Below are 12,343 nucleotides of genomic sequence, written 5' to 3'. Positions count from 1 at the left end.
TTCCTTCTGTCTGATCACATGACCGGAGGAAAAAGGAAAAAGCAAAACAAACTCGTTTCAACTCTTAGAAAACGTTACTCAATCCTCCAGGGAGACGTCTCCTCTTAATCATCTTCTAGTGTCTATTTTTCCAGATTCACGTACGATCTGGCACGGTTTTTAAAATCGTACGTTAAAGTTAAAGCTCGATTCCATCTGGTTTGTTATCGTACACGACGGCTTCTGTCGGCGATTTCTCCTTTTTTTTAATTTTAAATCTTCCTTCTGTCACGAAAAACAAAACTCTGGAAGTGGAATCTGTGGAGAGGGATTTGCACACAACGCAAAAGGACCTCGCGTTCGGATATAAGGTCGACACGTTTCATCACACAACTACCTGATTCATCACAACTACCCCCCCCCCCCAGTCAGTGGAATAGGGCTTCTCCTGTGTACTTGCGTTTCACAGCTGATGATACTTCACCATATGCAACGTTACCCGGATATAAAGAGGGAGAGTATGCAAAGGTCAAACATTCCACCCACCAGTCCAGATTTTGTAAAGATGTGAGAAACCACTTTGTGTCCAGCTGGAACGCCCCCCCCCCCCCCCCCCCCATCCCACCCCCGGACCCCAGTCAACATCTTCACTCTCAATGATCTAAATTCAGACTGGACTTGGAGCAGACGCCTCAAAACAAAACGACTGAGACGCTCTTTTTATTTCTTCTATTTTTCTATGTGTGTATTTATTATATAGAAGCATGTGGATAAATCATCAGTAGGCGTTTAACGAGCACCTTTCTATTACCTCATGACCTCATGACCTTTCGTTTTGACCAAGTTTTCACATTGTGAGCAGCTTGTTGTTAGTGGTCACTTTGGTTTTTCATCCACCTCATCAGTGTCTTTACCTTCATTACCTGCTCCTACGTTCTTTTCTTTTAACGTCAGCACTTCTTGGGTTTTGAGAAACTAAAACCTTGGTCCTGTTTCTTTGATAAATGACAAACTTATGATCGATGACACAATCGTTTTTACAACTTTCGTCCCCAAAGAGACTTTTTTCAAACCCGTTACTTTCCTTTAACCTCCACTGCAACCATCCAGAAAAAGCGTTTTTTTTATCAGTTTAAAAAAAACGTCCGTCTACCTCTGATCCAGACCTCACTACTTCTTCAGTTCTCAGACACGGTTTCCATTCCACTTTCACTTCCTGTTGTTTTAAGAACCCGGGTTAAAGGAAAGTAATGGGGATATGAATATGAATCCCTGTCACGTCCGAACTGTAAGACCCTCGTTGGGTCGGCGCTTAGATTTTGAATTTCGTCCCCGCGTTGCACTTGAGACAGAAGCACTTGAGTCCGGGAGCGAGGGAGCAGAGAGAGGAAGTGATGCGGGTCGTGACCAGACGTCCTTCCTGCAGACGGATCTGGTTTCTCACCGTGTGAACGCCGGCGTCGGACGCTGCTGTGCCGGTCGATGTTAAACTCAAAACGCTGCACAAAGTGGGAAGAATGTATTTTAGGAAGGTTCCTGTCTGACTCCGCCTCCTCTCGTCTGCTCTGATGCTTTCACACGTTCAGTATTGTGACCCCACCCCCCCCCCCCCCCCCCACTTCTCTGCGTGGAATAGGCATTCCTATGGAAATGGTTTCCTCTACACCTTCTGTTAGATGCAGGAACTCGACAGCACCTGTCGGCGTTTCCACGACAACATGCCAAATACAACCAATGCATATGTAATGTTTTTTATGCAACAGCCATTCAGTGGAAGTCCCTCCTCTCTCACTGCAACCAACAGGTACAAGGTTCTTTTATAACATTGCTTTCGAGATGTTAACATAATGTATATAACAGAGAAATGTGAATATGTATTTGTTCAGAATCAACAAACAAAAAAAAAGAAAGTAGTGCTCCGAGTTTGTGGTAAACAACTACTCGCCTCCGTCATGTTTTTATTTTATGTTTTTGATTTTCTACTTTTTTATTTTTCTGATGACGTGTGTATGTATATGACTATCAGTGAGTGCGTATGTATGTGTGATTAATACTGTATATCTGGTGTTCTCTAAGATGGAAAAGTGGAAGATGTCCTGGTTTGATTCTTTTCTCCTTTGACTCTTTGGACCCTGCACAGTACCTGTGGGCGTTTCAGAAAACTAACCCAGAGAATGGTTTAGCGACTGCTGAATGTGATTTTACTGAGAGAGAAGCAGCGGACTGGCTTTTTTTGTACGGGTTAATTTAAAAAAAATGGAAAAAAAAACACAGAAAAAAGGCCATATTATTTAATTTTTTTTCTCTGTTGTCAAAAGTTTAAGCAGATCTGGGAGAGTGGAGCCTTGGTTTTGATGGAGATGGAGGGGGGGGTGCATCGCCTGCTGGGCTTTTTTTTTATTTTTGTTTTCTACGTGTCTGACTGATGTAGCCTTGTTGTTTTTTTTTTTTGCATTCGTCAATAGTTCAATGACCAAAGCTGAAAGATGTCGGATGGATTTCAGATGCAAAACCTCATCGTCATAATGTAGCGGCCCTGTGTTCATCTGGATTCCCTCTCTCTCTCTTTCTCTCTCTCGCATGTTCGTCTTTCCTCTCTTCGTTCGCCCTCCTCAAGCTCCGGCCTCTAACGCGCGACACGCCCCCCCCCTACTTCAGTCCGTTTAGAGGCGTCGCCCGCTTTGCCAATGAGCCTGAATGCTATCAATTCGTTTACAGGAAGAAGGAAAACATTGTTAGCTATGCACCTTATACCGATACAAGCATTTCCTCACGTTGACGCATGTAGAGCCGACACTGGAGCGAACCCCCGAGTCATAGTTAGCGTCACAAACACACAGACACACACACGCCACAACGTCTCAGCTTCTAACGCTTCTTTTGTTCCATTCACTAAATACTTTATACCAAACTTGAGGTGCCTCGTGTATATATATTTTCTGCAGTGAAGGTCGCTCCTTTGCTGTTTAACAGTAATAACCTTGTTAACCAGGGTTTTTTTAAAACCTTTTTTCACCTTTATAAAAAAGAAGTTTACTGTATTTTAAATGACTTTTTTACTCACATAGAAGATTAATCAAATTTATTCCAGGAATTTGCAAATACAATCTAATTTTGCACTTTATATCGGATTTGCTTGGAGTGAAAAGCTCATCGCCAGCTTTCTCAATCAGACCAGTAAGAGGAACGTCCCCCGAATGTACCGAGAAAACGTACGTTTCATTAGTTTGATTTGAAATCGCTCAGGTTCTCCACGAAGAACTCGACAGTGGGAGAAACCCATCGTCCAAATGACGACTAAAAATTGTAAACACACTTTACCTTCTTTGTAATGTAGATCTCTCTCTGTCTCTCTCTCTTTCTCTGTCGACACCAACCGATCCTCAGTGGAACTACTATGCCAGTCTTCTTCTTCTTCAGGTGGCCCCCCCGCTCAGCGCCGTCAGCGGACGCCAGGCGATCTGTTAAAACCTCCTCTTGCTTGAATCTCAGAACATTCCTGCTCACGACACAGTTTCAGCAACACTCGGCTCTGTAGCTGCAGCAGAGCCGCTCGGCGTTTCCTCTCTCGCAGCTTCCGACGTGTTATTAGTAAAAGTCAAAAGTCTGTTTGTGCGACACTAATTGTGCACTGTCGACATAATTGACAACACTTACACTGTGTTGTCTGTCTCCTCTGTTTGCTTCTATTGTCACACTTGTGCATATTGTAGAATATTTAGCGCTGAACTGATACCAGGATCGGGCTAAAGCCTGGTGTAGGATCGGGCCAGTGCCTGGTCTAGGTTGGGCCAATGTCTTGTTTAGGATCAGGTTAAAGTCTGGGGTAGGACTGGGCCAATGCCTGGTGTAGGATCGGGCTAATGTCTGGTGTAGGACTGGGCTAAAGCCTGGTGTAGGACTGGGCCAATGCCTGGTGTAGGATCGGGCCAATGCCTGGTGTAGGATCGGGCTAATGTCTGGTGTAGGACTGGGCTAAAGCCTGTGTAGGACTGGGCCAATGCCTGGTGTAGGATCGGGCTAATGTCTGGTGTAGGACTGGGCTAATGCCTGGTGTAGGATCGGGCTAATGTCTGGTGTAGGATCGGGCTAATGCCTGGTGTAGGATCGGGCTAAAGCCTGGTGTAGGATTGGGCCAATGTCTGGTGTAGGATCGGGCTAATGTCTGGTGTAGGATCGGGCTAATGCCTGGTGTAGGACTGGGCTAATGTCTGGTGTAGGATCGGGCCAATGTCTGGTGTAGCTAAATTTTCGATGTCAGCTCAGTTCATAGCAAAAAACAGTAAAGGAGGATACAATTCTCAATAGTCACATTCCTGTATTCCCACCTGTCATTGGTCCAGAGTTGTGCTCGTGCACGGCTGAGATCCACAGTCCTTTTAAATCTTAACTCCACTCATTCCTCGTGCAAACGTTCGGATCTTTGCTCTTCGTGAACCTTCGGCTTCAGTTGTCACGTATCGTCAGCGCTGCCTTATCGGGGGGGAGCTGGGAGACGTTCAGAGAGTTAAACAGAAGCTCGTTGTTCTTAACTCTCCACTCTGTTGGTTCGGAGGCGGCGATGCTTCCTCCGGAGAATTAGAGAAAGAAAAAGACCAAGGTTCCACTTCCTCCCTTGTACAAATTAATATAAATAAATATATATATATAAATATATATGATACATTTTACCCATTTTTGTCCAGTTTTGTATATTACACATGTAAAGTTTGTTTTTAATGAGGCATCGGAGCAGCTATTACAAGACAATATGAGTGACATTGTTCATCTGGGAGAATTTTATGCATGTTATATTTTCTCTTTTTCTCTCTCTGTCTCTTTTAATGCCCCCCCAACCCCCCTGTCAAGGTGTGTAACGTGAATATAAAGAAATCTACCTTTTCTTTGGAATGTTGTAGACAATCAGTCTCAGGCCGGGTCCAGCGCCTCGGGGAGTGAGAGCCCTGAGGCGAGCGACAAACAAAACGCTCTTTTTGTTTGTTTGACAATTAAAAACTCTCTTTGCATCTACTGGAAGTCTAAATTTGGAGGTTTGTTCATTCATATGTTCGTGGCTGCTCAAGTTTACACACAAACACACACTCACAGACACACACACTTCTCGACTACACTCAAAATACAAACACCTCGTGCATTTGATCCCTCTGCTTTCTTTTCCAAGGTGAGGATGCCGACCTTGAGGAAATGATGCTTTGACTAACAAATCTATAACATCTATGAATGTGGGAATGCAACACATTGCAATAAAAGCACCATTTGAAATGCAGCATGTTGTCCTTGTTTCTTCTTTTACACAACTAGAGAAAAGAAATCTTGGGTTTTATACATAAATATAAGTGATTCACTTTCACATTTAATATAAACTTTTAATCATAGTATTGCTTTTACTATACAGAAATGAAAAATGTTTTAATCTGGAAAAACGTTTCAGCTTTTAGCTTTCATCAGTGTTTTCTGACTCCATTATACAAATGTAAACTACCCATATATTTGATATTTCATTTACAGCACGATGACATTTATGAAGATGTGAAACAACGGAGTCACATCCAGAATCATGTTTTTCTTTTTCTGCACATTTATCGTAAACTATCAAAGTTCCGATCTTCTCACAAACTTCCTCAGTTCGTCTTCACAGATTTAGTACGATGCTCATAATTCACAATATCTCTCCCGGCAAACATTCATCTCGTCCGTGTTGTTGCTCGAGAAATGTGACGATAATGTTTGATGAGTAAAAGCATGAGACACTTGTCTCTAGACTTTTGTCTGACAGATGATGAATTTGTCCTCTGTCTGGACGGTGTCTCCGTGTGTCCCGATGGCGTCTTTGGCGTCCGGCGGTGGGTTCTTGTAGGCGTGGTACTCCACGATGGGGTAGGTGACGGCGGTCAGCAGCAGCATGGCCAGCAGGATGTACAGTTTGATCTCCAGACACAGGAAGGTGCTGTAGGCGAAGGCGATGACGAAACCCAGAGACTCCCACATGCGGTAGTTGGCGAACGCCGCCTCTTTGTCGGCCGAGAAGAGGACGCCGTAGAGCGCTGCAGGACAGGAAGCAGACAGGAGGTCAAACAAGGGGGGGAAGTTCAGGTGTTCAGCCCGGAACCCACCGGGGGGGGGGGGGCTGATGGGAGTTTCTTACCGTTGGTCTGAGTTTGCCAGACGGCGTCGGACATTCCCCACAGAGCCGGAAACACGAAGAACACGGCTAGCTCGTCCGGATGCGGCTTCCACATCAGCAGAGCGATGATGCAGCCGAAGTTCGTCAACGCGGCTGAAAAAAACACGACAGATTCAACACGACGTTAGCAGAAGAAATCTTTCACGTCGTCGGCCGTTCGGCGTCTGTGTGGCTTTACCGAGGAGGAAGAGAGCGGCTCGTCCCGTGTAGCGAGCCAGGCGGCCGAAGATGAAGGAGCACAAGGAGTTGGTGGCGCCGAAGCACATCATCACGAAGCCGACGTAGTGGATCCCCAGGGCGCACGTCACGTAGTTCTGAAAAACACAAACACACAGGAGATCGGTTTCAGCTCATCAAAGGCAACCGATCCTCACCTGGACCCGTTGTGTTGTTCTATTTCCTGTTTTATTTTGATAAGTCTTCGACCTCCTGCTGTGCTTCAGTTTCCCGCCTGTTTTCAATCATCCGATCAACATCTACTTCCTGTGGTTCACTTTCCGGTTTGCCAGATTCACCTCGTACCTCCCTGTGTGTAATTCTACTTCAGTATCTTGTGTATTTATTGGTCTGGATTTCTCTCGATGCTTTTTGTCGTGCTGTGTTTCTGTTGTGGTTTCGTAGTGTTGTGTTTTTGTGGTGGTTGTGTTTGAATTGTAACTTTTGCGGTTGTACTGTAGCTCTTGCGTTCTTGTTTTCCGTGCTTGTATGAGAAGCCGCACATTCAAACAGCTTCATGCTCTGAATTCACTTCCTGAAACAACCTGTCATGTGTTTTCGTGGTGAAATTGAGTGAAATCCTTTATTAGAGCTGCAGCGGCGGCGGACCCCCTTACCTTGGTGTACTCCCCCGACAGGAAGCTCTGCTCGAAGCCGCTGTACATGGTGAGCGGGATGAGCGTCACCAGCCTCCAGTCCTTCAGCAGCCGGAACGTGGCCAGGAAGGTTCGGCCGAACGGCTCGTGGCTGCCGCGGAACTCGCTAGCCTGCTTCCCGTCGATGTTGTCCAGGAACACTGAGATGATGAGGATGGCCACAACACCCACACCTGCCACGCAACACAACAACACAACGAGTGTACAGCTGCACAAGTTCCAGTTTAATCTTCAGACAAATCTACAAAACGTGCAGTGGAAGGATGGATCTCAGGACCCGTTTGCACTTAGAGTTATAACGACTCAAAACAAGCAGCAGTTTTAAAGATAATCTCAAAAAAACATTCGGAATAATAAATACTGGTTTAGAAAAGGAGCTATTTTGACTGTTTAATTTCAAAGTTGAGATATGATGCAATTTCTGAGGTCACGTTCGTACACTGTGACCTCATCATGTGACGCAGTGAGGACGACGACCTTACCGATGTAGCTTCCGACGAGTGTCCACACCAGTTCCTGAGCCGGCCTGGTGGTGGTGCTGTTGCTGGCGCTGACGTTGAGGCCACAGTCGGCCGTGCCGCAGTAAATCAGCTGATCCTCTGGGATGTTCGCTGCCCGGGAGAAGAAATAGATAAACACGTTAAGCGTTAATAAAATGACAGAAACATGATGCTGCTGCTGTAGAGAAAATTTCAAAATTTGTATTAATTTATTTTATTCTGTAACTAAACAAATAAATAATTCAGACTTCAACAGTTTGGACAAATGCAGAAATAAAAATAGAACAAATTACTTTGTCCTTCCTGAAATGCAGCGTCGTCATTTCAGCTGATAAGCACCAATAAAATAATATGATGTGTAGGTGTCAGCATTGTGTGATTCGCCCTTTTCTTATTCTCGTCAGTTACACTTTGATCAGTGACGGCGTCAAGGACACAGGAGGAGGAAGTAGATCCAGAAACATGTGAGACACAGGAAGAGGAAGTGGATCCAGAAACATGTGAGACACGCAGGAGGAGGAAGTAGATCCAGAAACATGTGAGACACAGGAAGAGGAAGTAGATCCAGAAACATGTCAGACACACAGGAAGAGGAGGTAGATCCAGAAACAAAGGAGGAGGAAGTAGATCCAGAAACATGTCAGACACAGGAAGAGGAAGTAGATCCAGAAACATGTCAGACGAACAGGAAGAGGAAGTAGATCCAGAAACACGTCAGACACACAGGAGGAGGAAGTAGATCCAGAAACAAGTCAGACACACAGGAGGAGGAAGTAGATCCAGAAACACGTCAGACACACAGGAGGAGGAAGTAGATCCAGAAACACGTGAGACACAGGATGAGGAAGTAGATCCAGAAACATGTGAGACACAGGATGAGGAAGTAGATCCAGAAACGTGAGAAACACAGGAGGAGGAAGAAGATCCAGAAACACAGGAAGAGGAAGTAGATCCAGAAACATGTGAGACACAGGATGAGGAAGTAGATCCAGAAACATGTCAGACACACAGGAGGAGGAAGTAGATCCAGAAACATGTCAGACACACAGGAGGAGGAAGTAGATCCAGAAACATGTCAGACACACAGGAAGAGGAAGTAGATCCAGAAACATGTCAGACACACAGGAGGAGGAAGTAGATCCAGAAACATGTCAGACACACAGGAGGAGGAAGAAGATCCAGAAACACGTCAGAAACACAGGAAGAGGAAGTAGATCCAGAAACATGTCAGACACAGGAAGAGGAAGTAGATCCAGAAACATGTCAGACACACAGGTGGAGGAAGTAGATCCAGAAACATGTCAGACACGCAGGAAGAGGAAGTAGATCCAGAGACATGTCAGACACACAGGAAGAGGAAGTAGATCCAGAAACACGTGAGACACACAGGAAGAGGAAGTAGATCCAGAAACATGTCAGACACACAGGAGGAGGAAGTAGATCCAGAAACATGTCAGACACACAGGAAGAGGAAGTAGATTCAGACACAGGAAGAGGAAGAAGAACCAGAAACATGTGAGACACACAGAAAGAGGAAGTAGATCCAGAAACATGTCAGACACACAGGAGGAGGAAGTAGATCCAGAAACATGTCAGACACACAGGAAGAGGAAGTAGATCCAGAAACATGTCAGACACACAGGAGGAGGAAGAAGATCCAGAAACACGTCAGAAACACAGGAAGAGGAAGTAGATCCAGAAACATGTCAGACACAGGAAGAGGAAGTAGATCCAGAAACATGTCAGACACACAGGAGGAGGAAGTAGATCCAGAAACATGTCAGACACAGGAAGAGGAAGTAGATCCATAAACATGTCAGACACACAGGAGGAGGAAGTAGATCCAGAAACACGTCAGAAACACAGGAAGAGGAAGTAGATCCAGAAACATGTCAGACACAGGAAGAGGAAGTAGATCCATAAACATGTCAGACACACAGGAGGAGGAAGTAGATCCAGAAACATGTCAGACACACAGGAAGAGGAAGTAGATTCAGAAACACGTCAAACACACAGGAAGAGGAAGTAGATCCAGAAACACGTCAGACATGTGATGTAAAGATCGCGCATCGCAGGAAAATCAGTTATATTTTAGAATAATTTAAAGCATTTATTGTGGAGACGTGGACAAAAGGAAGAACATATTCATTTGTTTGAGTGAATCCAGATAAATGGTCCGATCTAAGAATTGAACGTTTTCTTTAACAAAGGTTCTTTAACTTTAACTACTTGTTCCCGAGTGTCACCACGTTCCTCCTCCCTCTTACCGACGTTCAGGTCCTGTCCGAAGATGAGCGACGACATGAGGTTTCCCCACACGGCCGACGACTGGAAGATGAAGAAGAAGATCCCGAAGTATTGGTTGATGACGTCGGGGCCCTTCTCGCCGTCCTTGGTGGCCTGAGCGTTCCCGGCGATGCTCAGGTACGTGCATTTGGCCGACCACAGGGGGGAGCCCCCCAAACCCAGGATCACAGAGGTGGGAATGAGGGTGTACCTGAGGAGTTCATCCAGGAGAGCGGTTATTGAAATGTACCACGAGTTAAACGGGTCTTGGCAGAGGTTTGAGGTTGTTTTTACCATCCTGGGTAGAGGTTTCCGAAGGAGTAGGAGACGTAGCAGACCATCCCGGCGACGATGGTCCATTTACAGCCCAGGTTCTTGATCATGATTGGCGGCAGGAACATGGAGGAGACGATGATGGAGGCGTAGATGACGCTCAGAGAGGCCACGCCCATCCCGTCCTCCGCATTCAGACTGCTCTGCACACAGCGAGAGACGAGGTCACGTCAACGATCAGGTACTTCTTTTATTGTTTACACTTCATGATGTGTGTTTGCCGCTGATTGATTTTGATTCAGGAGCAGAACCATTTTATCACATATTTTGTCCTAAATTGAATATTTGTATATGTGGACAAACACACAAGGTTGTAATTGTGTGTATACAAATTCTACATTTATCACATTTATCCTTTTATATTAGTCGTCTATTCTTATTGTCACACTAGTCTGAATTTAACTGCACACATTTTATGACCATAAAACAAAAAACTTTATATGCAAATAAAACCTTGAATCCAGTAACTATGGAAACCCTGCACGTGCATGAAGGTATTGTCCCTAATTAATAATAAGAATATAAACAATAAGAATAATAATGAAATCCTTAAAATCCTCTATGATATCGACCGATATACAACTATTTAATTTTAAAGAATAATATATATAATATTTTCATTTAAAGATTTAGTGCATTTATGGTGTAAAACAATATTCCAATATAATTAGAAATAAGAAAGTAACACAACGAGTCTAAAACTCACTTTATTCTTTTTTTTAAAGGTTTATTAAAAGCAAGTTATTCTGACAAATACAGCGACAGGTTTGTGTAGCAAGAGGAAAACAACATTACAGGGATTTCAAAACTCTTTATTTACCTGTAAACTCTGCAGGCCTCCGTACGCCGTGAACAGGAACAGAAACCCCACCGACACCACCAGCACGTTCTTGAAGTTGCGGCTGATCATGACTGCGTTTCAGAAGAGAGACGTCCACACGGGTTCCAACTTAAAAACAAATCCACAGAGAAACACACGGGGAAAAGAAGTGTGTTTTATTTAAGGTTTAACAAAAGTCACACAGCGGCTGAACGGCTCCAGAGACAATGATCTGCTGCTTATGACTGTGATAAACTCTTGTGCTGGAGATGGGTTCGATCAAAGTCCAGACACACACACACACACACACACACACACACACACACACACACTCAGAGTAACCCTTATCATTCAGCCTCTCCCTTCCTTGTGTCCAATTTAGCTTTAATTCAGTCATATATTCTGTCTCCTCCTCTTCCTGTTGAGTTTAATTCAGGCTGTTGTCGTCTTCTCCTCGGTTGTGTTGTGTTGTGTTGTAAAGTTGTCGTCATATATAGACTAATGCACAGGAGCAGTGACCCAGAGCAAAGGTTAACCTGTTAGTTTTCATCTGTTTCCCTTTGACAGCCGGACGGCTTCTCGTTGTTTGAACAGCTTCTGCAGACGTTATTCTCGGGGACCAGGAGTGAGGAAGTCTGCAGAAACTCCACAGAAACTCCACAGTCCCTCACTCGCACAATCACATTCACAAAATCACACAATCACCTCCTGAGTTTCTCTGCAGGATTTCAGCTCAGCTCGCTGCTCGTGCTTCAGAGGCAGGAGAAGGGAAAGCTGCAGCCGAGCTGTGGTGACTGATACGTGGTGCTGCTATTTTTAATCTGAGTGTGTAGACGCAAATGTCAGGACCTTCGTGGACTTTAGTGTGTGTGTGTGTGTGTGTGTGTGTGTGTGTGTGTGTGTGTGTGTGTGTGTGTGTGTGTGTGTGTTTGTGGGTGTGTGTGTTTGTGTTTGTGGGTGTTGGGGTGTGTGGGTGGGTGTGGTTTAAACTCCAAAACACACACAGTCTGATGCAGCTTCTTTTATTGTCTAATCTCTTACTAACATGTTGAACTCTTCCCAGTATGTGTGTGTAAGTGTGTGTGTGTGTAAGTGTGTGTGTGTGTTTGTGTATGCATGTAGTGGAGGAGAAAAGGAATAATCATAATAATACATCTGGACTTAGGACCTGGGGAATTATGATTGACACGCTGTCTGATGTGTCTTTGATCAATTAATCGAGAAATTAATCTACAGATTCATAAATGGTTAAAATAATGAACAGTTGCAGTTTTATGCTTTTTCTCACCACCATTGAAATAAAGAACCTTTCACACTTTAAGGAACCACGGTGAATATGCACAGAACCTTCTCCTACAGAAACAAGGTT

At 44.6% G+C, this 12,343-nt stretch overlaps 1 protein-coding gene across 2 annotated transcripts; it reads right to left on the bottom strand.

Moving 5' to 3' along the window:
• Positions 1 to 5,474: 5,474 nt before the first annotated feature.
• unc93a (unc-93 homolog A) lies at positions 5,475 to 11,748 on the bottom strand. 2 transcript variants are annotated; one of them, XM_061091692.1, is made up of 9 exons: positions 11,680 to 11,748; positions 10,975 to 11,103; positions 10,116 to 10,297; positions 9,803 to 10,032; positions 7,518 to 7,646; positions 6,997 to 7,208; positions 6,342 to 6,477; positions 6,125 to 6,256; positions 5,475 to 6,023 (listed from the first exon to the last, which is right to left on the bottom strand). In XM_061091692.1, the coding sequence occupies exons 2-9, from the start codon at positions 11,062 to 11,064 to the stop codon at positions 5,737 to 5,739; spliced, it is 1,398 nt and encodes a 465-aa protein (XP_060947675.1). In that variant the 5' UTR covers positions 11,065 to 11,103; positions 11,680 to 11,748; the 3' UTR covers positions 5,475 to 5,736. The 2 variants fall into 2 exon arrangements, with proteins under 2 accessions (XP_060947675.1, XP_060947674.1); XM_061091691.1 differs by lacking the exon at positions 11,680 to 11,748 and having other exon boundaries at positions 10,975 to 11,246.
• Positions 11,749 to 12,343: the final 595 nt, after the last annotated feature.

This window comes from Limanda limanda, chromosome 18, assembly GCF_963576545.1.
Source record: "Limanda limanda chromosome 18, fLimLim1.1, whole genome shotgun sequence".
Taxonomy (NCBI): domain Eukaryota; kingdom Metazoa; phylum Chordata; class Actinopteri; order Pleuronectiformes; family Pleuronectidae; genus Limanda; species Limanda limanda.
Note: the sequence above shows the minus strand (reverse complement) of the source record. Positions and strands in the feature narration are given on the sequence as shown.